Below are 27,120 nucleotides of genomic sequence, written 5' to 3' on the forward strand. Positions count from 1 at the left end.
CCTTGGTTAAAAGCGTTAGTTGGTTTTTGAAACTAGACAGCCATAAACCTCCTCCTTATATTACCGTGGACCTGTCTTACACCACAACATAAACAAAGTCTGTAGCTGTGGTTTACATAATTACCCTCCCTCCAAAATCCAAACGTCAGCATTTAATCTGCAAAGAACGAGGTTAGTTAACTGTTTTTTTATTTCTTCTGCCAGGTCAGGTAGAGGTGTACACAGGTGTAGGCTCGGACTTTCTACAGAAGACAGAGTGCGGCTCAATTAAACATTCACCTGGGTTTTACTTCCATGCACCGCCCATCTTTTGTTTAAGCAGACGCCCAGGAGTCTTTCAGCCTCTCATAAAACGGATCATTTTAGAGAGGACCTCCATAAATATAAATGCTGAATGTGACCAGGGTACTATTTGAATATTTAAGCGTAATTAAGCATATTTACGCATTCATTTGGTGTTCAATAGTCAGGAACTACATATCCCAAGAGGCTTTTGCGACAGTTTAACGTTGAAGACTCATGGTAGGTGTAGTCATTAGATAACACGAACGCCAACGCGCCTGCGAGGGGACCCTCCTCCCCAGGAACCACAACACAATCAGAGTTTAAAAACCGCAGACCGGAGACAAGGGGGACGCGCAGGACTCGGAACAGAAACCCGGAGACTTTCAGACATGGAAAAAGATGAAAGACCCAGCTGGGGCAGCCCCGCGCAGTTTATGCTGGCATGCGTGTCGTATGCGGTCGGACTTGGAAACGTGTGGCGGTTTCCTTACCTCTGTCAAATGCACGGTGGAGGTAAGTGACCGCAGACTGTAACCATGGGCTCCATAATACAAGCCTTTATTTTTAGGGCGTTCTTCTTATTATTAATGCACATTAAGGATGAGAGATTTGTGCGACCTTCCAGTGCTGAATCTGGAGTGAATTTACAGTATTGACTTCAATAGGCAGGTGTCATTAATGCAAATAATGTAACGTTGCAAATATCTGCCATTAAACATATTAGTATACCTTCCTTATTGTGACAAAATGAAACAGTCAACATATTACAGTATTGATGCTGCATAAGTACAGGGAACTTATTGTCTACCTAATTATTGACAGCAGGTGGGCTGAGTTAATACCAGTTAATACCATTAATAATAACTGACTTAATGAAGTAATTAAGATGCTGATACAGACAGAACTAAATAACAAAGATCATCTTGTGACAATTCAATGTTCTGCTGGGAAACATTTGGACCTGGCATTCATTGGTGTGGATGTTACTTAGACATGTAGCACCCACCTAGACCAGACCAGGCACCCCCACACCATAGCAATGACACTCCTTGATGGCAGCAGCCAAAACACTTTTAGGAACAACTCAAAACAACATGAAGAACAGCACAAGGTGTTGACCTGGCCTCCAAATTCACTAGAAACTGATCAAGTGTCTGCGGGATTCGCTGGAACAAGCCTGATCCACGGAGGCAGTACATCAGAGTTGGGCCTTATGCAAGAATTTTTATGTAAGAGTCTTAAACTGTGTTTGTTTTCATGCAAGTGCACTCCAGAGTGGATTGTTTTAATTCTTGCACAAAAAACCCCCAAAAAACAGTAATCTCCTATACAATATTGTACTGTAAATCTAGTCAAGTACGTACATTATTTGAAATCTGTTGCTCAATTGTTTACTACAAAAACTTCAGCTATAATGGGGTTAAATGAGGGAATTGTTATGTCTTTATTGGCCCTGCATGGGTCACTGAACAATGAGCACACAGCTACTGTAATTACTTTCCTGACGTGACAGAAGTGGAGATGTGACAGCTCGCTTTTAAATTTGGAAGAACTGAACGACTGTGGTTTGTTCATTCCAAAATATGTTGGTACAGAAATGTCACATGTGCATTAATGTAAAATTAATATATTAATATTCTTGTTGATGCTTTAATGCCAATGAAATTATTAAACTACTGTAAACTACTGCATGTGGTTTAGAAACTCCTATTTAAAAGAAGGAGCCATTGTGAGCAGGTGTTGTTCTATGGTGCAAGCAGATGCAGAGGGGCAGGGTGCTGGACCTCCACTGGCATTTCATCTCGGTCTTGGTGGTGTAAATAGACAAGCATCGTCTGCAGTGGCAGCAAACTGCAGCCGAGACATTGGTGGCTATCAAGCTGGTAGAAGCCATCCTTCTAATGAAGGTCTCATTGAGGTCAGGCAGAAGATTTGTGGTAGAGTGGGACTACTTTTAACCCCTTAACTCCTGAATTGATTTTTCAGTTATATGAAGAAATTAATTATTTGTGTTTTTGCTTACCACTCCGACCGGTCCTACGAGAAACTAGTGCTTGCAAAAGGTTCCCAGGGATTTTTTGAATGTGAACAAACCGACATTGGAGTATTACATGCGTTTTTTCGGCTGCAGTCTGAGCAGAAACTAGGCGTGAAGGGGTTAAGGTTTTGCATTTGTAAACTGCTACCAACCAACCCCAACTGGGGGCCATTGCATTTTTCTAATCTTGTGCTAAGTTGTAAATAGGAAGGACCTCCAACAAAACCGCTACTGACAAACTTCAAATCTGGGTGCCCCCTTTCTAAACGAGGAGTTATTTTCGGGGAGCTGTGGAGTAGTGGTTTAGTTGGTAAGAGGTGCTTCTTGGGACTGACTGGAGGGTCCCAGGTTCAACCTCCCCCTTTTGAGCAAGCACCTAACCCCCAAATTGCTCCCTGGGTTGCAGCCTGCTTAGAGGCTCCATCTGTACACACTACTGTGTGAATGAATGGATGGGTCAAACAGCAGGAGCATAGTTTCCAATCGGGGATCAATACAGTATAAATTATTATTATTATTATAATTAAAAAGATCACACTGCACGGATATACCAGAGAGATCTTACAGTAGTGTAGTAGGTTAAGCTTAGTTGCATTTCAGCATTTCATTGCTTATTTCTAGCTGGACCTCCCACTTATTTAAAATGACATCCTACAAATTCACGTGTTTTGTTTTGTCAATATTGGGGAAATGTTCAAACTTTTTCTTGTCAAAATGCTGTAGTAAGAGTAGAAGATATATATTGGTAGGTCATCTGTGAACTCCTGCCACAATACAGGGGCGTTAGTGTGTATCTCAGTGACGTGGCTAGCGAAGCACAGATTTACAATTAAGAACCCAGTGGAATAGCTTAAATTCGCCGTTCAGCCGGCTGCTTTCACACTAACTGGTTACGTTTCATATCTCAAATGAGCGTTCTTTACACACATACAGGTATAAGGTACATATTCGGCCAAAGGAACAATGTCATATCTATAACGGTTAAAAGAGAGAATAAGAGAGAGACAGAGAGTGTTTGCCATCATAAATTCCACAGTTTATTCATACTCATTTAGCATGAGAGTATCCAGTGGTGTGTAGGTGTGTGCCATGCCCAGGAGATGATTGGTGGGAAGGCCCTGGTCCTGGCTCCTGATTGGCTGCAGCAGGGAGCCACCTGTGTATATAAAAGGCCAAGTTGGCAGGCTGGTGCTCTGCCAACCGGCCTCAGCTTTTGCTCGTTTTTTGACTCTCACTTTTAATTTGTTTCATTACCTTTCTTTATAGTGGATCAGTTTGCGTCTTGGCGGCAACTCGGGACTTGGGGAAGATGGGGCCTAATCATGTTGTGTCCTGGACCCCGAGACGGGGCATAGCACAAATATATATAATATATTGAGGCGTTAAATCTTCTGATGATCTGATCCATTTTGGACTGTTAAGACATCTTCCATCATTTGCAACTTCCTGTTTTGACGGAAGGTCTAGTTTTGACCATGAACCCGTGGCTCACTAGCGCCCTCTTAAATGAGGCAGAAGTACTGGCTGCTTCATCTCACGATTTTTCAGTGCGGTTTAATGTCAGATCACACGCCTCACCTTGCATCCCGAAATGACGAGAATCATACAGAAATTGCATTTATATCACAGACCACTGGACAAATAGTGTAATTTATTTTATCGTCATTACTTTTCATGACGCCTCCCCTGTCTGTACGTCCCTGGTGTATGTGCACTTGGTTTTCTATTCATGAGCTCTGCCAGCCTTGCCATCAAATGATGAAGACGCAAGCACATGGCAAAGAGGCGATTATGTCATATTATAATAATTAAGGTCATATCACTACTACTGAACTGGCAGCTACAGGAGAGCTAATATAAACATTACTTTATACAGCCATAACATTAACTTATGTCTTATCTTAGTTGTTTTATGATCATAAATTTTTCCAAGTGTGTTGCTTATTGCTAATTATCTGTCTCTGTGGCACTTTGAAATGATACTGGACATCTTCCAGACATTTTCATTTCCAGGATTATATTTCTAAAGCAGAGTAGGTGTGCTCCTTGTCATTGGTGAATTGAATCGTATTGTTGATGCATATTTGGACACTGTCCCTCTATTCTACCGGTGTCGCTCAGTTCAAATTTACTAATGGGATATCGCCCTATCACCGTCGATCCTAGAGTGCGTGACGAGCAGTTCATTCGCTAAACTGCAATTTCTTTTTCTTAACAGACTATTATTTTTCCATTTTCTTTGCATTTTATGCTTCTTCAGTTCTACAGGACTGGTGGGGAGCTGGGGTTTAAATAGGAACATCAGACCATCAGAAACTCACATGACTAGTGTCTGTTAATGACCAGATACTTACCTGTTGGTACCTGTCCTCTTTCTCTAATGAATGGTACTCTAATTGTCAGTCAGACGTTCCAGTCTCAAGGTGTGCATGGAGGTAAATCTTCTTGGTGGCAGACTGTTTTGTAAATTGATGGTCAGATTATGTTTTCCAATTTGACATTTGACATTGATGTCTTCCGTCTAAAGGAAGACATCTGCACACTGTGTATGCTCCAAGTGCAATTTATTTATTTATTTTAAACAGGCAACGTTCCGATCCTATGGGATTTTCATCAGGCAATGAGGGAAATGTTTGGGATGACTTATATCACGTGACCCCCCACAGGGCACCTGTCTAGAAAAAAGAGTGCACCACGTGAGGTGACAATTGGCATAGCATGTGCTCAAAGGCACTGGCTTACATGCATTAAACCACAAGAATGATCAAAGTTTTTTTGTGGGCCTTTTCGAAAAAATGTTTGTACTTAATCCTGATGTTAACCCCTTGTACCATAAGATCTTAATGTGGCGTAGATACATTGATGATATTTTCCTTCTATGGTTGGGTACATCCAGTGAACTGTCTGTCTTTCAAGCAAATCTTAATGATAAAAGTGAGCACCTCAGGTTCACTGGAGATTTTAACCACAGTGAAATCAGTTTCCTAGATCTTTTGATCTCCAAAGATGGTGATACTTTAAAAACCGATTTGTACAAAAAACCTACTGATAAAAACACTATTTTACATGGGAGAAGTTACCATCCCACCAGTTTAAAAAGAAGCTTATCGATCAGTCAATTTAACAGAATACGCCGTATATGTAGCTCTGACCAAGAATATGCTTTACGCAATGCCCAAATGGTTCAGCGCTTCAGAAAAAGGGACTACGCAGAGCCTTGGATCCAATCGGCCTCAGTCCGTTTTAAAGATATGGATCAAGAGGAATGTCTGGGAGGAAAAAAACAGGCCAAAACTGACAATAGATTAACATGTGTTTCGCAATATTCTCCACTAAGTGGAGAATTTGAAAATATTTTACGAAAACACTGGCCCATTCTAAGTTCCGATCCTACTCTGAAGGAGGCGTCATTTGGACAGCCTCCTCTTTATGCCTATAAGCGCTCACTCAATATCTCCAATATGATCGTCAGAGCAGACCAACCACTCGATAAGCCCCCGCAGTTTTTCCCACCACCTCCCGATGGAAATTACAGGTGCGCACAGTGTGCGCAGTGTAATTTCACTCATAAGTGTAAAACATACTGCCATCCACACACAGGGAAGACACTAAAAATAAAAGGGGTCATATCATGCAACACTAAGAACGTGATCTACATGATAAAGTGCCCTTGCGGCCTTTCTTATATAGGTAAGACTACACGCTGCATTAAAACACGGATCTCAGAACATAGAAGCAGCATAAGATCAAATGACCAAAAGAACCCAGTGGCTGTTCATTTTAATGCTTTTAAACATAATTTGTCTACCTTAAGATACACTGGTATTGAACATGTTTCCACCCCCAGACGTGGAGGAGACATTGACAATCTTCTCCTTAGGAGGGAGGCATTTTATATATATATGCTAAATACACTGTCACCTAAGGGCCTCAATATGGATTTTGACCTTAGGCCTTTCCTTTGATTGCTCACTCTCTACATTCAAAAGTTTATATACGAATTTGCTTGTAATGTACTTGTGTATATATGTATATATCAATGTGTACTATCAAAAACTTATTTTGATTGTCTTTTTAATTGTTTGCTAATTGTGATACACACCTAACTTTGATCATTCTTGTGGTTTAATGCATGTAAGCCAGTGCCTTTGAGCACATGCTATGCCAATTGTCACCTCACGTGGTGCACTCTTTTTTCTAGACAGGTGCCCTGTAGGGGGTCACGTGATATAAGTCATCCCAACCATTTCCCTCATTGCCTGATGAAGATCCCATAGGATCGAAACGTTGCCTGTTTAAAATAAATAAATAAATTGCACTTGGAGCATACACAGTGTGCAGACCATTTCTTCAATATAAATCCTTTTTTGTCTAGCACCTGAACTATTTTATTTGGATGTGTACACCCGGATCCACTTTTAGACCTCTATGAGGACTTTCCCAGGAGTTCTGCACTTGAGTTTATCGTGATGTATAAATTACCTGGCTAAAACGAACTTTGTTCTTGTTCTTGCTCACCTCGAGAACAAGAACAAATTTCTGGCTTCTCACTGACTTTGTAACAAGCTTTAGAGACGTAAACTCTGCAAGTCCAATTGCCTTTCTTTAGCGTTTTTTGTACATACAATACCATGATCCAGATGACTGTACCCATCAAGGCAGTAAGACGTTGATTTCTATGTGTGTGTGGATTTACCCCATGTTCGATTCCTGTGTTATTCTGTGTGGCTCCACATTCACATGCCAGTTTTAATTGTTTGCTAACTACAACTGTCTTTCCGCTTTCAGGAGGGTTCTTGATTCCATACCTCCTCATGTTGGTTTTGGAGGGCGTGCCCTTATTCTACATGGAGCTTGCAATTGGTCAGAAGATGCGTTTAGGTAGCATTGGGGCATGGTCCGCCATCAACCCTTATTTGGGGGGTTTGGGTAAGTGCTGACTTAACTAATATTGACATTACTGTGCATACGTACATCTACTTTTCTGATGGCAAAGAGGTGAACATGACAGTTTAGGATACTGCGACATATTCAAGTGTTGCCATTTTATACGGTACATTCAATTAAATTGTAATGGTTGTGATTCTCTATGGGGTAATGGCACCATTTTATCTTTGTGGATAACAAAGTTAATAGTTACATATTGCTCTCGTTTTAGGTCTTGCCAGTGTTGTGATATCCATGTATCTGTGTCTGTATTACAACATCCTCAATGCATGGAGTTTCTGGTACCTCTTTCATTCATTTCAAGTGAGCTGCTGGTTAACAAACTACTATATATATATATATATATATATATACACAATGTTAGGTGTCATTTGGACAGTAAGGTAACGTGCCTGCTCTGTGTTCATTCTTATCACAGCCAGTATTGCCCTGGGCAGTTTGCCCCCTAAATTCTAACCTGACTGGTCCGATAGAGGAGTGTGAAAAGGCTACACCCACCCAGTACTTCTTCTACAGGGAAACTCTGAACATCTCCCCCTCTATTGAAGAGAATGGAGGCATTCATACAGGCCAGGCATTGTGCCTCGTGCTTGCCTGGGGGCTTACCTATCTGTTCATTGTCCGAGGAGTAAAGTCAACTGGAAAGGTAAGACTAGTTTTTGAGACTACAAATATTGGTATATGACTATTTATTAGTGTCAATTAGGGGTTTGCATGTTTTCCCTGCTCTCTCCAGATACTCCAGCTTCCACCTACCATCCAAAGACATGCTCGTTAGGTTCATTGGTGATTCTAAATTGGCTGTAGGTGTGCTTTTGAGCGTGGCATGGTTGTCTGTCTCTCTGAGTTAGCTCAGCGATAGGTTGTAGACCTGTCCAGGGTATACGCTGCCTCTCGCCCAATGACAGCTGGGATAGGCTCCAGCTTCCCTGCGACCCTTCACAGGACAAGCGGTTACAGAAAATGAATGAATAAGGGGTTGCACGACTTAAGATATTTTTAAAGTCGACTGTTATGTGTACAAAAACACAGTAGAAAGTAATGCTTTTCAACAATAAAATCTATATTCTTGACCTGAATACATATGCTGAGAACTCATGTGCTACATACTGTTGTGCTGCAGGTATGTATAGCCTGTATAAAAACAGGCAGCAACTCAACACCATCAATAGCATTTAATAGTACTCCATAGCGAGTTGGAACAGGGTATAGTGTAGCCGGGTTAAAATAAAGGGCATTTCTCTGAAGCCTTGTCCGTGTACTGCAGCTAAAGGTCTAATAACTTCCTCAAATAGTTGATGTGCAGCCTCCTTCTCTCTGTTCCCGCAGGGCGTTTATTGAAGTTGTTAACTGACTGCTGTCCAGAGGATTTGAACCGTTCCTCTGCTAGCGTTAGCGGATGCCTTTTCAGATGCATTGCAGTTGCACTTTTCTTGTATTTCAGGACTGACATGTCATGGCAGTATGGGGACACAATTGATGAACCTCTGCTAGTTTGCTGCAACGACCCTCTGGGCTCCTCACCTGTCTTCTAGGAGGCGTCCATGTTGGTATTGTCACGTGATCAGTGACTAGTTGACATGATGCTTAAAGCGTCATGGCACGGCAGTGAAGGCGACAAACTGACTCATTGACTAGTCTGTAAAACCCCTAGTTTCAGTGCGGTAGGACGCGCAGTATCTATACATTGACGCCCTTTAGCTTCAGTCAGTCATTGGTTTGGTAAGGTTTAACTTTGAGAGAGATACTAAAACATAAACATGAATCACATGTCATCAAAACAATTTATGTATTTTTTTTTTCTGCCAGACTAGAGGGATGATGGTGGGATAAAGTTGTCAACATGCCACCCTTTCCTCACAAATTCACTACATTTGAATTTTGGCATTAATTATTTGACTGTTTGGATTCTGCAGGCGGTATACTTCACAGCCACATTTCCATATTTGGTCCTCTTTATCTACCTGATACGTGGCTTCACGCTTCACGGAGCCCTCAACGGTGTCAAATACATGTTCACTCCCAAGGTATGGTTATGTTAGACATTTGGGGATGCAGATAAGAGTTGCTTAACGTTTTCAGTTGAGTTGACATTTCCATGTGGTTTTGAATTTGTCTGCTTTTAGATGGAGGAGCTTGCCAAACCGTCTACATGGATCAATGCGGCCACTCAGATATTTTTCTCTCTGGGTTTGGGTTTTGGATCGCTCATCGCGTTTGCCAGCTACAACCCGTACAACAACAACTTTGAGCGCCAGGCCATCGCTGTCTCTGTTATAAACAGTGGAACCTCCGTCTTTGCCAGTATCGTCACCTTTGCCATCTACGGGTTCAAGGCCACCGTCAACTACGAGAACTGCCTTGAGAGGTGTGTGTGTGTGTGTGTTTAAGACTAATGTGTGACGCCCATACAACTGTGTATTTAACTGTTCCTGGTTGATATTCTGGCATTATTGGGGAGTGAATAATTTCCGTTAGATTGTTGGGGACAGTAACACAACGACAATAATAATTATTAATGTACATTCAGTGGTTACTTCCTGTAAGTGTTCCCACAGACCATAGTACGACTACGGTTGGTCTTCCTTTGTCTAATGCCTGCATGCCTGCATGTAGCTGCTATTGGGAGTTGTGGTGCCAAATGCGCATGCTTGTGAGGCAGGCTATAGCTCTGTGGTGGCAGGAAGCTGTAAGCCATCATGGAAACTCCCTCTCTTACTCTCTGTGCCAAGCTGAGGCAGTTCAGGAACACATTCAGCCACAGACTCGTTCAGTCCTAGGCCTCGGTGCATTCAGGGGGGCTTTGGTACAAACGGCAATCAGGCTCCACGACACTAGAGCATGCAGTATGTCCAGACTCCACTGATTGACTCATATAAATGCACCACTCACAGTCAATTGTCTTACTATAGATAAAGGCCATATTCAAATAAGTGAACTCTTGCTATCTGTGAAGTAATAAAATGCTGGAATTGTATTTTTAAAAACAAGTCAATCACCAGGCCATAGGTTACTTGGTGATTGCACCACTGGGTGTTCTAACTGTAGAGGAGAAGAGTACTACACCACCACAAGAGAAATGGGAGTGTCTGCTGGACTGGATTGATGGCAGGCTGAGAACACGGGACTCCAATAAAGCTCACACAGCAGACGGTTGTTGAGAACCTCTGATTGCTGGAAATTCAGGTTGTGAATTCAAGGAGAGAGTTGTATTTCTGGCGCTACTTCACCTGCTATCAAGGTGCATGGAGGAGGAAATTAAACTGTAAAAAGGTCAAGACTCCAGCAGCGCTTGTAGTAAATGGAACCACTTTCTTAGACTGACGCGTTTTGGCTCGTGGAGGGTTAGGGTTAGGGTTAGGTGAATGGTGAATATAGTGAATTCAATGGACGCGTCGAGGAGGCCATCCAGTAGCTTTTGACTTTTCAGGCTCAGGTTTGGTGAATGTTGGCTGCTGCTGGTGTGATACCATCATAATATTTAGTGAGACTGACAAAAGCCTTCATAGACTAGTTTGCGTAAGGAAGGAAGGTGGATGTTGGAGGTTCCAGCTATGCAACTAATTTGTTTATCATTGAGGGCTTGCTTCTCAATGTGAGACCCCTTGTTATGTGTTTGCAGGCTATCAAAATAGTATGTGCAAGATAGGTGCACTACAAGATTCACCCTTTGTGTGCTGATGCTCAACTGCTTCCTCTCCCATTCAGAAATGATTCCAGTTTATTTCAGCCTGTCTTCAGGTATTTTCCCAGTAAATGTGTCTATTTAGACTTTAGGGCCCTTGCTAACTTTATATACTGCATTTTTATGGTAGAGATTCAAGGACCATTACCATGAGCTCCTTGCATATTTCCACAAAAAATATTCAAACGTTAATAATTTTAAATGTTTGTTTTCTAGTCTCATAAAGGGGAATTTCAGTTTTTTACAACCTGGACCTTATTTTTGACTCCGTTGAGTCCAGAGTTACCTGTTATTGTCATCTGGGGTCTGTAGATTGATTTTTTATTTTTTTTATTTTGTTTATGATGGACGTTCCTTACCGCTGCATGTCTGCGAATAGATAACAGGTAACTCCAGACTCAACGGGGGAATAGCACTAGTGTATCATAACAAAATATTGGTGAAATGAACGAGTTTGAGTTTTTCACACAACGCGCACAACTAGCACAGTTTATCTTGTTCAGTGTCCTGCACTGTTTTGTCCTTGTCCTGTAAGTATTTTGTTTTTTTTTTCTTTATCAATAAAAAAAAAAAAAAAAAAAAAGAAATGAACGAGTTTCACGACAGATAATGCGTTATTTAGAGGCTGCGTTTCGGTGCCCCAGTCACTCCCACTATATGGATATACGCGGATCTGAATATAGTCCGAACGACTCCAAATGACACAAAAGTTTTATGGGTGAGTAAACGATCGTATTTTATGCCAGAAATAAGGTCCAGGTTGTAAAAAACGATAATTCCCCTTTAAGTATCTCCATACAGGACAGGTGTAGCAATGAGCCTATCGTTTAAGGCAAAGTGAAGATCAGTGCTGACGTCCAATTCTGTACTATACTGTAAATTCTGACTACAAATCTTAAAACAAATCACTCCTGTATGAATAGACTTTTTTTTTAAAGATTTTTAGAAATAAGGTGAAGATTGAATGTTATATCTTTTACATTTTTGCAGATTTCCATTTGTCTTTTTGTTTTTGTTATGTTGAAGTTACGTTGACGTGCAGTATTAGAAAAGGCTTAAAACTTTATTCATACCATATATTCAGCCAAGGTTTCTACGTACTGAAGTAACCTCGTGCTTCGTATTCAAATGAAGGTTCAGTGTACTCTTAATGTAGTTGTCCTTTTCCTTCCTTTTCCAGGATGCGCATGCTGCTGCTGAATACCTTTAGCCTAGCAGAGGACAGCGTCACCATAGACAGTGTCATGGAGTGGATTGAGAAGCTGAGCACAGACTACCCACAGCAGTTTATGGAAATTGCCAACAAAGTGGAAAACTGCAGCCTGGAGAGTGAACTAGACACCGTATGTTTCTCGTCATTACACCACCATTTAATAATACGCATTAAGCACTAATATTTTCAAATAATAACATAATGAAAGAATGATTGTTTCACCCAGACTGTGAGAGATGAAAAAAAAAAAACATTGTAAGGAATCTGTGGCCTAGTAGTCAGAGTGATTTTTCCTGAAGTATGTCACACTGGTTTTCAGTGTGACTGCACAGGTTGTAATTGCAATCTCTCACCTCTCATAGCGAGTTGAAACCACTTTTCCTAAAACTTTGCTCTAAACCTGGTGTTTTGAGATGCAAACTCCAAACAGAGTGGTAGAAGAAAATTCCCATAATGCCTTGCAAACAGGACCATAGACTGCATAAAGATGGACGTCGGAACTGCTCCTCAAATCTGAAGCCAAAGCAAGTAGAGCTCCCCCTGGTGGCTGGCTGCAGTATATGTCATAAGCTCCGCCCCCTCCATGTTAGCGGATGGGACTTGGGCCAACAAACTAAAACACAAGTTAAATAATTTCTTTTTAAAGGATGGTTTCAGTCATTTTAGGCTGTTAATATAATGTCGATGCATGTTCAAGTGTCTATTATTTGACGCTATAGAAACAGGATGTGACATTATGGTGACCACGAGTTTGCCAGGCCAACCGCTCCGTAAAGTGAGAGCTGTAAAAACTATTTTTAAAAATAAAAACAGTTTATAATCCAACATTTTCCTGTAGCTGGTGGAGATAGAGCAGAGTGCAGTATTAATTAAACGAAAACGTCAGTGATTCTGGAGGAAATGTGGGCGGGGCATCGATAACGCAATATCCACTCTCGGACCGTACTGTGCAGACTCTGGCTACAAAATTGCAAAATGCCGCCGCCCGTATCCCCGGGAAAATAGCGTCAGTTTGGCCAATACAAGGAAATGGGGACACTGCGTCCATATTTATATACAGTATATGCATGGGACGTGGTGCAGAGAGAGAGAAACCTTAAATATACTGTAGAGATCTTTGTAAAAGACTGCAAAATTGTGTAAAATTCATTGAATATCTTAGTTTAATGGAAGCTATCAAGTATAAGTCCAAATAAAGACTATTTCATCCTTTGCAGGCTGTGGAGGGGGCAGGGCTGGCGTTCATCGTGTACAGCGAAGCCATTAAGAACATGCCAGTCTCTCAGCTGTGGTCAGTGCTGTACTTCTTCATGCTCCTGCTCCTGGGAATTGGGAGCATGCTAGGGAACATCACAGCCATCACCACGCCGCTGCAAGACTTTAAGGTCGTGTCCCGCATGAGCAGTGAGGTGGTCAATGGTAAGGTCCAGGCCGAACGGGGGGGTTTTTACCTTTATACCTTAGTAAACTGTTCCTGTATTGATGCTAGTTGTACTGGTAGTTATACAGATAATATTTAAAAACTCACCGTCCTGAAGAGTAGTACCAACTATGTACATATCTACAATCCTGGCAATAATCATTATTCTTCTCATATTTTCTGTCTACCCTTTAAGTTACCCTGTAGATTTTTTAAATCCTTATATAATCCTTATGCAGAGTGTGTCTGCTGTGTTTCTTTGTGCTCAAACTCATTGTATGTAAAGAATATCACAGACTAAGACCTGAGTTTTTCTCGCAGGTTTGGTGTGTCTGTTCTGTCTGCTTTTCGGCCTCGCCTTCACCACCACGTCAGGGAATTACTGGTTCACCATGTTCAATGACTACGGAGCAACTTTCTCCCTGCTCTTCATCGTCCTCATCGAGGTCATAGCCGTCATGTATGTTTACGGCATTAAAAGGTCGGTGTAGCTGTGATTTCGTCGCTTTCCGTTTGGCTTAAATGAACACGCTGTAAAGAAATAACACTAGCTGATGTTACTTTTTAGGTTTGAAAGAGACATAGAAGACATGCTCGGTCACCGTCCAAACTGGTACTGGAAGATCATGTGGACGGTATTCAGTCCTATTCTCCTTATCGCCCTGTTCATCTTCTACATCGTAAACTACATCCAGGGAGGGACGCCGACCTACCAAGCATGGAACAAAGAGCTGGTGGGTTTTGACTTTCTATCCTTCCTATTTTGTGCTTTTACATCACTGGTACATTAAAAACTAAATTCAACAGAGCCAGACAGAGCTGAGTTCTACCTTCTGACCTTTTTTGTGCTTCCCAATCCGATCTTTTAATATTTAGTATCAGCTGATCCGAGTCCCGATCCGATCTTAAATAAGCAAAACCCCCTCCCCAGGAGATTGATAAAGGCTTTTCTTCTCTTACTTGTAGAGACGGTAGCTCATACTCTGGTACTGGTCTAACTCTAACTTGACGCTGCCTCTTAGAAATGTCTCTCTTCTTTCAAACTTAAAATTCCGCCTTTGCCTGAGTAGACTCGGACAACTCCATTTTTTTTCTTATAATCTTGTCTTTACATGCACATACGAAAATTTCTCACATTCACACGTTTAAAAAGGTTGATTCGTAACGACAAACTCTGGATCTACTGGGTGCATAGTAGTATAGTATAACCTTCCACCTAACTTCCAGAAACCTGCACTTGCAGGATTTAACGGTTAGCACGGTAACTTCAGGTTTAACTCTGGATTTTCATGGTTCCATGGTTCTTACTGGGGTACATCACCGCGGTAACTATTGCTGCAAACTCAGTTATGCTGAGGGGTCTCTTAGAGAGAGAATAGTCTTTAGGTCTTTAAAGAATGCCTTCGTCTTTTCTTGATGAGGGCAAATCTTATTAACGAGTGCAGCTCCTTCGCAAGAGCTCACTTTATATGTCCGCTTTCTTTTATTTATCGTTGTCCGTGAGAAATTTCATTTCATTGAGCTTTTCTAAATGATATTGCACCACAGTGGTTGAAGGACTAAAGACTTATACCCACATATGGCTTCCTATAATATGTTTTCATGTTTCTACAGGCCAAGTGTAATATATATTCTGCAGTAGCGCAGCATTTAAACACAGTTTACCACAATATAATCTTTATTTCACAGTATTATACACCGATCAGGTATAACATTATGACCACTGAGAGAAGTAGTAAATAACATTGACCATCTTGTGACAATTCAGTGTTCTGCTGGGAAACTTCTGGACCTGGCATTCATTCATGTGGATGTTACTTAGACATGTAGCACCCACCTAGACCAGACCAGACACCCCCACCCCATAGCAATGACACTCCTTGATGGCAGCAGCCATCCCCAGCAGGATGCAGCCTGACACAAGCAAACACACAAAAACACTTTAGGAACAACTAAAAAAAAAACATGAAGAACATCACAAGGTGTTGACCTGGCCTCCAAATTCACTAGATCCCAAACTGATCAACTGATCCCTCAAAGGCCCCCCACTAACAACATCCCATTGCCAGACACCACAGGACACCCTCAGAAGGCCCATGTCCCTTCACTGATGAGTCACAACTGTTTTGGAGGCACAAATATTAGGAAGGTGGTCATAATGTTATGCCTGATCAGTGTATATACAGCACAATGAGACTAGGAGAAACAGTATTTCACACCTCTGCATGTTTTTGTTGACCTGCCTCCTTGCTGTGTCCTCAGGGTAAATCGGTACCGTTGGAATATCCCGTCTTCGGTCAAGTCTTCATCGGGTTACTGATCGTGTCGTCGATAATCTGCGTTCCCATCACGGCCCTGTACGTCTTCTTCAAGAATAGAAAACACAGAAACAACCACAGGCAGCAGCTCGTAAGTACGGTATCTGCTCAGTGACCGAACCGTGACTGGGACTAATATTTCACCATCACCCTCCTTCTCCAGTACGTAGTTTTTAGTCATTTTTGTTTTATTTCCATGTTCGCTTCATGTTCATCACATTTCACAGTAGTGAGAGTCTTTTTGAGGTGTTCTGCAAGGAAACACGATGTATTTCATTACTGTATAGTGGACAATACCCAGATTAAAACTAGTCTGAACATTGGTCACTTCTCTTTAAATAGCAGTTTGTAATCAGAGTACCTATTATGGTATACATGCATTATTAATAAATTAAGTCACATTTCAATCATTTCACACATAGTAAGATGAATTTTTCACTCAGTCTCAGCTAATAGTTAAGCTTTTGTATGTTATTATTGTAGTTAAAGGTGAATTATGAGACATGTATAATGATAATGATAATTTCACGTGAATGTATGTAGATATGTAGCGTATTCAATTCAAGTTATGTGATGTAGCATTATTTTTTTTTATGTCTTGTACAAACACGTTTTAGTCTCCTTGTTTTATATTTAGCCTTAATAATTCATTTATCTTAGCAAAGTGTCGAGCCAAATCAGGATCGAGTAGGTTTCATTTGTAGAAATAAAGCATCTCACTGCCACTGGCCTTGCAGTTTCTCGTGTTTGCTAGAATTTTATTTTGAATTTTGACGTAAGAAATGAGCAAAGGGACGGTTTAAAATCACTAGAACCAGAAATGATATCCGATTGAAGTGAAGTCGAAGCTATTTTAATGTAGTATTGGAAACTGCAAGCAGTTCATATCACACCACACCGGCCCATTGTGGTCACTTTATTTTAAATATGTTGTACTTCATTTCATGTAGTCATCTGATAATAATAACTTGTACTGAGGTGCCTGGCTAGCATATGTATACGTGTAGTGTATGTACAAATTATCTGTTTTACTATGTAAGTATTTTTGATAACTGATTTTCTATATTTTTTGTTTGTTTTCTTATTGAAGTTTTTCAGCAAAATGACATACGCTACAACTAATTGTGAAAAAGACAAGTACGCCAAAAACTCTTATAACCCTGATCCCACCCAGAAACCCACCCAAGTCAGGTCAGACCCAAACAGGGACGGAGAATACACACAAAACAAATAAATAAGTGAATAAACAAACAAAAGAAACGCACAATAAACAGACAGTTAAACGGGGAGGGGAAGGGAAGGGCAGACGTTTAGGGATAGAAGCTTAGTCTTCCTCTGAATCCAGAGACGAGCAAGGAAGGGGAGCCACGTATCTTGGAATCTTTTGGTGGAACCACTTAGTGAAAACTTGATTTTTTCCAGTTTCAAGTTCTAAAGGACTTCTTAAACCCAGTGGTTAGACGATGGGGGGGCCCTAACCCTAACCCTAACCCAATCAAGAAGAAGGTTGAGAAAGTCAAGAGGGCCAAGAGGGGTGCTGATAATGGTTGATATTGAGTTAGGGGGAATGGACTGTCCCCAAAAGGTTGTCAGTTTAGGGCAGTGGGGTAGATCCTGGCCAGTTTTGCGTTCTGCATAATGGATTCTGTGGAAGACGTTTGGCTGAATCTGGACGAGAAGGTCACATATGGAGAAGGGGTGGGTGAGGCGTAAAGGCAGAGGTCCGTTGCTGATCTGTCAGCACCATAGCCAGGTCATTCTCCCACACATTCCTGACTAGATTTAGAGGTTCTAAGGCAGTTGACCCAAGGGAGTTGTACAATACCAAAACGCACCTCCTTTGATTGGGGTCCACGGGCAGCTTAATGTCAGTCATGGTTTCTAGGTAGACGATTAGGGAAGCAGAGGAAAGTTCTTTTTTTTTTTTTACAAAGAAACGAAAAAGGTACTGGTACTGTCAGGTCAGTGTTTGAAGGTTTGAAGGCAGGGTTTTTAAACAGAGGCGTCAGAATGGAAGGGCCCTGTAGGCAAAGGTTCTTCCTAAGCTGGGTTAGCATCCACATGAGGTACAGGGAGGGGAAGTTGGGAAGAGCGCAAAGAAAAGGTGCACACGAGTCCAAGCGACGTTGCAGCGAATCTCTTTAACCATCCATCCCTCTTAGGAGACTGCAAGGTTGTATTTCCCCACAAAAAAATTGGATAGTAGCCTGTCTAATTTGTGAAAATGATGTATATAGGGATGTGCCAAAAAAGGTAGAGAAATGATTTTGTATTTGTTTTAAAAGGGCTCGCGTCTGCCATTCCATGTCTTCATTATTTACCAGAGAACATATGAAGTCACTTGTATGAATCAGGTGTATATGCTGTGCACACTGTTTTTAATGCTTGTGAATAAAAGGATAAAATATTTGCTTTGTAAACCCTCGAATGTGTATTTACTGCTGCTGCTGCTGCAATGTGTTACGTAATGATCTAAAAACTGGATTACTAAAAGAATTAGGATTTACATCAAATCTGCAGATTACCAAAGTAATGCATATACACCAGGGGGGTCAAACATACGGCCCGCAGCCCAAAAACCGGCCCGTCAGAGGGTCTAATCTGGCCCACTGCAATTTTTCAATAAAAGTGACCAGGATTACTAATTTCTCTACTGTTTTGGTCAAAGTAGTGGACAGAACACCTCTCTATTCTCTCTGAGACTAATCTGAACTGGCATTTTAAGCTTGTTTTTTTTTCTTTGTCGGCAAAGAAATCCCCCACCCCCCAGCAAAACAAGCCCTGAAACAGTGTTGCCTGTGGTATAATAGGCGATAAAATCCTTTCCCTGCGCACAAGAATTAACACCACACTCAGTCTAATAACAGAACAAGAAAGTAAAAGCATGTAAGCTTAATAGTAAGCGTCTGTTCGTTGCTGCATTAGACCAAACGTGCAGCTTCCAACTCTAAATGTCCTTTTTTAATGAGCCTCATTCTCCTCAGATCTTGAAATGATTTTGACCGCTTTTACTCTGTGTTGCATCCCGTCTATCTTTCACGGGTGAGTGTTTTGCTTCTGCCTCATGAGCCATGTAGCTACCCATTGAAAATCAGTTGTCAATTTGGACTCTTTTACACTTACATGCCTGTGAAGGTTTTCAGTCATCCAGGTCATGGTATAGCCAAAAAAAAAATGTTAAAGAAAGGCAACTGGATTTGTAGAGTTATTTTGAAGATGTTTCGCCGCTCATCTGAGTAGCTTCTAGTTCTAAGGGACTGGTGGGGATTTGAGGTTTAAATAGGGATATTAGTAGGTTTATAAAAGAGAAATTTATCACACAGACACCGATGTGAATTCTACTTTAAATATCCAGAAACACATTTGCACATTTGTTTTGACATTGTCCAGTTGTGAGACATTTCTGGCAAGAACTATGTGATGGAAGTTTTGCTCTGGAGGAATGTGTTGAAACTGCATGATTTCTGTTAGTGGGGGACCGTTGGCACAAAGGTTATAATAGTTTTGGATTTTTCATTTTAGTTTAGTTTTTATTTCGTTTTTACCTTTTTCCCTCCAATTCAGTTAGTTTTAATTAGTTTTTAATGTGGGTTTGCTAGTTTTTATATTTCCAAAAATGCTTAGTTTTAGTTTAGTTTTTATTAGTTTTAGTATTAGTTTTAGTTTTTTCATACTTTGGGTTATTTGTCAGGTGCGGGATTCAAAAAGGTCAGGGTGAGTAGGCTATTGTATAATAAAGTTCAACAAAAGATACGTTTAAAAAATGAGGGTGAGTTAATAATGACTGACTTTTTATGTTTGGGTGAACTATTCCTTTAATCCAGGGGTGCCCACACTTTTTTGAGCTTGCGAGCTACTTTTACAGTGACCAAGTGAAAGTGAAATACAGTGTTAAAAGCTCTATCCATCTGTTTTTATTTTTATCAAGAAAAATTGGTGCACTGCACCTTTAGAAAAATAGCGCTGTCTCTTTAAGAAAGACAGTAGTCTTGAGTTGTTGAAGTTGTGCGTGGCTGTGGATGTGCGCTGCTGAACTGAGGGCATGCTGCAAATATAAAGTAAAAATAAAGATGAAGGTTTGTCTTGCCGTTTGTTTTGGAGATGCGACAGATAAATATTTTAGACTAACATCTAAAACATTTTTTTCAATGGCACACGATCTACCCGCACTACCTTCACGATCTACCGGTCGATCGCGATCGACGTAATGGGCATCCCTGCTTTAATCCTTCTCTTTCAGGGGGCGGCGGACTCACAGAGGCTAGCTTGTTTTGTTACTCGACATTAGTCGCCTTGTGCGAGCTTCTTAAACGGACTTTGAGATTCGTGGAGTTTCTCCCCTTGAGAAGCAAGCCACATATTTTGTCACAGTCTGTTTCCACTACAAGACACTTGCTTTTATCTTTCTCGTCGTCATATTCAAAAAAGTCCCATACAGGACTTTGCCGCTTCCTCCCAGCTTTTGCTGCAACCGCCATGGTGCTGCCAAGTGACGTCACGGACCGTGAAGTGCCGTAAGGTGCTGCCAGCTGGTGTAAAACTGCCAGAGCGGAATAAATCGATCATATGAACCCAACCAGTTGAGGCTTATAATTAAATTGACAGAGACGAAAACGAAGGGAATTATAGCTATAATTTCAGTTCGTTATAGTTCGTTTTCTAAACACGCAATACAGTTTCAGTTAGTTATCGTTTCTTTTAATTTTCGTTTTTAGTTATTTACGAAATTGTTTTTTTCAATTTTAGTTTTCGTTATTTCGTTCGTTTTCGTTAATTATTATAACCCTGGTTGGCACTCTTGGGAAGCTGTGTACTACTGGTTAGAGATGCAGCTTGGGACAGAAGGATCCCAGGTTTGCCTTTCCCCCAAATTGACTGCACACACTACTGTGCGAACGAATGGATCTAATCAAATATTATTATTATTTGTATCAGCTAATGAACAGAGAACAATAAAGATTCTGATCTTCAAACATGCACGACACATGCACACCAGCACCAGTCCGTGACCAAGGTTTAAACATTATCACAAAGTACAAAAGAAAATAAAATTTCAAGAGCCCCATAAAGAAAATATAGCCAATAAAACGGCAAATGCAGATATGTAGGAAAATCAGGGTCAGGAGAAAAACACATAATAAAATGATAAATGCAGATACACTGTTCAAAGTACCAGTGTCATTAATCTGATAAATAATATAATACCCAGCAACATATATCTGATGGTACCTGATAAAGCTGTATGGAAAAAGGACTCCAACTATAAACATGACGCACGAGGAGGAAGAAATTATTATTATTCTAGATCAGGTGTTTGATAGCGTAATGTAATATTATCCACTTGGACTTGGATAGCGCTGCATTATTATTTGTGCATTTGTGCAACTTTCACTTTTGCAGTACATATTCATTCATTCATTCATTTTCTGTAACTGCTTGACCTCTGGAGGGTCGTCTATCCCAGCTGTCATTGGGCGAGAGGCAGGGTACACCCTGGACAGGTCTCCAGTCTATCACAGGGCAAACACAGAGAGACACTTACATCTACGGCCAATTTAGAATCACCAATGAACCTAACGAGCATGTCTTTGGACGGTGGGAGGAAGCTGGAGTACCTGGAGAGAACCCACGCAGACACAGGGAGAACATGCAATCTCCACACAGAAAGGCCCCAGTCAGCCAATTAAAGATATTTAAGACGTACAATTATATTTTTTTATTGGCTGTTAAGTCACATCACACTCACACGAATCCTATTAACAGCACCACACGAGATTCCAATTAAATCAATGTTTAGAGTTCCTTTTACACCTTTATGATCGCGCACAAAGAAATATTGGCACACTACTAGTGTTAATAATCTGCCCTGTTTTTTTTACAGCATCATTGAAGTGAAAGGCAAAGGAGGTTGGCACTGGCAGTGAGGATGTTTTTGTAACAAACATAACCCGTAACAAGGTCTATCTGACCTCACACATGACAATAAAAAGTAAGGAGTAAAGGAGCCGCCGTAAATGATTGTACAGTCAGACGAGCGCAACCTCACTGAACATGTGATGATAGACAGATAAATAGTGACTAAGCAAAAGAAAGAAGAGTGTTAGTATATGATAAGATAAAATAAGCCTTTAACTTATCCCACACTCAATTAAGTGTTTCTCCTACAGTAACCACAGCAGAGTTCAAATAGAGCATAAAACTGTTAGAAATACAAAATTTCAACGCTATATCGTGGCCTCAGTGTGAAGGGAACACTTAGGTATTCAAAATTTTGAGTCCTTCTTGTTAGCTCAGTTAATTTTGTCACTGTCCAAGACCAGGGGTTGCTGCACTCTGGATAAAATCTAAAAAGACTTGAAACCAAACATGGACTCTGGTGACTCTGGGCTTCACTTTATGTTGAGTCGGAAACAATTTAAAACTGGCCTCTAATCCCAAAGATTAAAAAATGATTTTATTCAATCCGCCATGCCCACACTCCCTCCCTGTTGAGAATAAACAGAAACAAAAAATAAAAATTGGTGGAGCTAGTTAAAAATAAAATAAAATAAGCAAAAAATGTACAATATTTGCATATGAACAAATGTACAAGAAATAGAGACAGAAGTAAATATATAATATATACACAGGAAAAATTAAAAAGGTGCAAAATGTGCATTAACATTAATGACATGGAGTTACAGAAAGGTGAGTTGTTGGATTGAGTATTCATAGTTGTGTTATCATTATTATTATTATTCCTATTATTAAGTAGACAAATTTTGTACATATCTAAGATGCTGAATCAGATGCCATGGATCAGGATCTTCACATTTATTTAATGCTAATGTACAAGAGCTCAACTTTCTGTAACAGATAACTCCATGTTATTTAAGCCAAATAATTCTACTTTGCTTTCATCCATCCACAAAACATTTTCCCAACAGTCTTCAGTCTTTAGCAAACTGCAGACGGGCAGAAATGTTCTTTTTGGGGAGCAGCGTCTTTGTCCTCGCCACTCTGTGTTCTCCTGATGGTGGATTCATGAACATTAGAGTATGGATTTGTTATATTACAGCCTCTTCAGAGATGGTTTTATAACCAGCCTGATGAGCAACAACAACTCTTTTTGTTTAACAGGGCAGTTAACAAGTTGAAGAGTGTCAGTACATTGATTAGAAACACTTCTGAATAGGTAGACTCCAATCTTTCCTTAAATTAATGTGCACAGATGTGTAATATTGGCTTATTCTCCTGAATAAACAAATGTCAAAGCATTATATTTCTTTATTAGTTTGATTCTCTTTATCTATTACTCCAATCTTTTTATCTCCTTCAGAGTAGTCTTCCGTGTCTTGGTGTCCTTCCTCTCTAATCTCCTTCTTGCATAGTCACTCAGTTTGGAAGTCACGTGAGACACGTGAGACACGCCCTGTTATGAGTAAGACTCAAAAACCCAGGACGTGGACCCGAACGTGGGACTCGGGAGCTCGGGGGGAACAAAAATTTGTTTTTGAGTCAGGCCAGCAGAGTGAGACAAATCACTGCAAGGAGTAAAGGAGCCGCCTGGCTGGACCTCTATTGAACAGTACTAGTGATTTTAACATTGAGCATATTTTCCATTTTAGAGAAAAAGGGAAACCATCAGCTACTTTTCAAATGGTGAAGTACTGCACCAACAGTACTATACTATACCATCATGAACAATGCCCACCAACAACACCATAGTCAGGCTGAGAAACTCGTGCAGTTCTCTCCAGGTACTCCAGCTTCCTCCCACTGTCCAAAGACATGCTCGTTAGGTTCATTGGTGATTCTAAATTGGTGATCTGTCCAGGGTGTACCCCACCTCTCGCCCGATGACAGCTGGGATAGGCTCCAGCCCCCCTGTGACCCTCCAGAGGACAAGCGGCTACAGAAAGTGAATGAATATTATATATATCTATATATCTATCTAATATTGGAGTGAAATTACTGATGCATTGCTGTGGCATTTGATGTTGCAGCTTCTTGATGATTTAAATTCCCTAGGGATTCAATAAAGATTCATCTTAATCATTTCCATCACCCAAAAAGGACTTATTTTTTCTGGGGGACACTGGACTGATACCAGTTTTTCTACAGTCTAAAGCCACAGTCAATACATACAGGAATATACACCTTTCTGATGTGCATATTTAACATCTATATTTCTTGTCTGAAGTCAGTGTCACAAAAATCACACACAGCAGAGTTCAGTTGAAACTTAAATAATTTATTCACCACTACAGCATCATACGGCGTTACAATACAGCATAGTGGGTCTAAATAACATCATCATCATCATCATCATCATTGAAACAACAACAAATAGACCTAAGAACAGCTGTATCGTGACAAACTAATACATAGCTCTCTCTCCTTTTTCCTCCACTGGCTCTAGAAACCTCAAAAGACTGGGGACACTCCTCATGTTGTGTTGATTCATGTTGGCGTGGTATTAAAACACCGCCAGAGCATGTTTTTTAACATTTATTAGAGAAAAAATATAATAACTAACACACAAATTTTGCAAGTTTTGTGGGTAATATAAAAACTTTGTGTTGACAAGTGTACAAAACATGGATGCCGCTGTTACAGAGCAACTGAGGTGGTCACTAACGGTTGGAAGTGTGTTGAAATATGTTTGGTTTTATACTTGAATGATCTGTCTAATACACACTCATATCTTGTAGGAGCTTTCATCACACCGATCACAAACAGCTTTTGCCCAAACGCAGAAACATAATCACATGAGAGATGATGTAATTTTTCAGCTTAGGAAATGTCGTCACTTGTCTGATAACAATCCATCCTCTAAGTCTTGCTCAGTGGTCACTGCTGAATACCAAATAGATCTACTAGTGTGTTATTTACTGTGTGAACACAAGAAAAAGGTAGAGATCCTCTGAAGACATTCAACCTGAAATTAAACTGGCTTTACACGTGATATGTTTATTTCTGTCGGAAGTGGCCGTTTGAGGAACTACTTGTTAATTTTCACATGTGCACTTTTTGTTTAAACGTCCAGTGTTTGCCTTACTATCGCGTCTGACAAGTTACGTGTGTTGCTGTATCGTGACTGGGCTTTTAGAAAGCATGAAACACTCACATCTGTGTCACTGCATGCGTGTATATAACGGCCGTGTATGCAGCATAAATATGTGTCTCGGGCAATAATTCAAACACCATCATAGATTTAAAGGGGAATAACAACAACCTGGACCTTATTTCTGGCATAAAATATGATCGTTTACTCACCCATATAACTTTGGTGTCATTTGGAGTCGTTCGGACGATATTTAGGTCCAGCGGAGCGCCGTGTATATCCATATAGTGGGAGTGAATGGGGCACCGAAACGCAGCCTCTAAATAACGCATTACCTGCCGCGAAGCTCGCTCATTTCACCAATATTTTGTTATGATACTCTAGTGCTATTCCCCGTTGAGTCTGGAGTTACCTGTTATCATCATCCAGGGTCTATAGATTGACCTACTAACTTCTGACCTGGATGATGTCATCTCTGACCGCCACGCACACCCGCGACGGTCGGCTTGTTTACCCATAATTTACTACTACTAGTTTTTTGCAACATGGCTGAATATTTTTCCGATTCTGAGGTTGTGGACGACGACTTTGTTTATGGTGGACATCCTTACCGTTTTGAGCTAGAGTATACGGATGAGGAGTTCGTTGAAATTCCCTGTATGTGCACATACTTGGTCATTAAAGCTGATTCTGATTCTGAAAGGAGAATGGGAAGGCAGAGAGAGGAACAGCTGGCCAGAGAACAACAACCGCTGCACGTCCGCGAATAGATAACAGGTAACTCTGGACTCAACAGGGAATAGCACTAGCGTATCATAACAAAATATTGGTGAAATGAACGAGTTTCGTGGCAGATAATGTATTATTTAGAGGCTGCGTTTCGGTGCCCCAGTCATTTCCACTATATGGATATACGCTGGGCTCCGCTGGATCTAAATACACTATATTACCAAAAGTATTCGCTCACCTGCCTTTACTCATTCTATGAACTGAAGTGCCATCCCATTCCTAACTCATAGAATTCAATATGATGTCGGTCCACCTTTTGCAGCTATTACAGCTTCAACTCTTCTGGGAAGACTGTCCACAAGGTTGAGGAGAGTGTTTATAGGAATTTTTGACCATTCTTCCAAAAGCGCATTGGTGAGGTCACACACTGATGTTGGTCGAGAAGGCCTGGCTCTCAGTCTCCGCTCTAATTCATCCCAAAGGTGTTCTATCGGGTTCAGGTCAGGACTCTGTGCAGGCCAGTCAAGTTCATCCACACCAGACTCTGTCATCCACGTCTTTATGGACCTTGCTTTGTGCACTGGTGCACAGTCATGTTGGAAGAGGAAGGGGCCCGCTCCAAACTGTTCCCACAAGGTTGGGAGCATGGAATTGTCCAAAATGTTTTGGTATCCTGAAGCATTCAATGTTCCTTTCACTGGAACTAAGGGGCCAAGCCCAGCTCCTGAAAAACAACCCCATACCATAATTCCTCCTCCACCAAATTTCACAGTTGGCACAATGCAATCTGAAATGTACCGTTCTCCTGGCAACCTCCAAACCCAGACTCGTCCATCAGATTGCCAGATGGTAAAGCGTGATTCATCACTCCAGAGAACGCGTCTCCACTGCTCTAGAGGCCAGTGGCGGCGTGCTTTACACCATTGCATCCGACGCCTTGCATTGCACTTGGTGATGTGTGGCTTGGCTGCAGCTGCTCGGCCATGGAAACCCATTCCATGAAGCTCTCTGCGTACTGTACTTGGGCTAATCTGAAGGTCACATGACGTTTGTAGCTCTGTAGCAATTGACTGTGCAGAAAGTCGGCGACCTCTTTGCACTATGCGCTTCAGCATCCGCTGACCCCTCTCCGTCACTTTACGTGGCCTACCACTTCGTGGCTGAGTTGCTGTTTTTCCCAAACGCTTCCATTTTGTTATAATAGAGCTGACAGTTGACTGTGGAATATTTAGGAGCGAGGAAATTTCACGACTGGATTTGTTGCACAAGTGGCATCCTATGACAGTTCCACGCTGGAATTCACTGAGCCCCTGAGAGCGGCCCATTCTTTCACAAATGTCTTGTTTCACAGTCTGCATGCCTGAGTGCTTGAATTTATACACCTGGGGCCAGGCCAAGTGATTAGAACACCTGATTCTGATCATTTGAATGGGTGAGCG

At 41.1% G+C, this 27,120-nt stretch overlaps 1 protein-coding gene across 1 annotated transcript; it reads left to right on the forward strand.

Annotated features, from left to right (window-relative positions):
- Positions 1 to 155: 155 nt before the first annotated feature.
- slc6a20 (solute carrier family 6 member 20) lies at positions 156 to 16,037 on the forward strand. Its single transcript, XM_084557317.1, has 11 exons — positions 156 to 798; positions 7,112 to 7,252; positions 7,482 to 7,573; positions 7,689 to 7,916; positions 9,187 to 9,297; positions 9,397 to 9,638; positions 12,136 to 12,298; positions 13,386 to 13,587; positions 13,910 to 14,069; positions 14,157 to 14,322; positions 15,851 to 16,037. The coding sequence occupies exons 1-11, from the start codon at positions 675 to 677 to the stop codon at positions 16,019 to 16,021; spliced, it is 1,800 nt and encodes a 599-aa protein (XP_084413443.1). The 5' UTR covers positions 156 to 674; the 3' UTR covers positions 16,022 to 16,037.
- The last annotated feature ends 11,083 nt before the right edge of the window (positions 16,038 to 27,120 follow it).

The sequence above is a fragment of the Chelon labrosus genome (genome assembly GCF_963514085.1).
Source record: "Chelon labrosus genome assembly, chromosome: 12".
In the NCBI taxonomy this organism is placed as follows: Eukaryota; Metazoa; Chordata; class Actinopteri; order Mugiliformes; family Mugilidae; genus Chelon; species Chelon labrosus.

What these genes read in the sequence shown, in the direction of transcription:
- slc6a20 (XM_084557317.1), top strand. Translation starts at nt 675, where the DNA reads ATGGAAAAAGATGAAAGACCCAGCTGGGGCAGCCCCGCGCAGTTTATG. An exon ending in CCCTTATTTGGGGGGTTTGG is followed by an intron (nt 7,253 to 7,481) that starts GTAAGTGCTGAC and finishes CTCTCGTTTTAG; the next exon opens with GTCTTGCCAGTGTTGTGATA. An exon ending in GAGCAGTGAGGTGGTCAATG is followed by an intron (nt 13,588 to 13,909) that starts GTAAGGTCCAGG and finishes TTTTTCTCGCAG; the next exon opens with GTTTGGTGTGTCTGTTCTGT.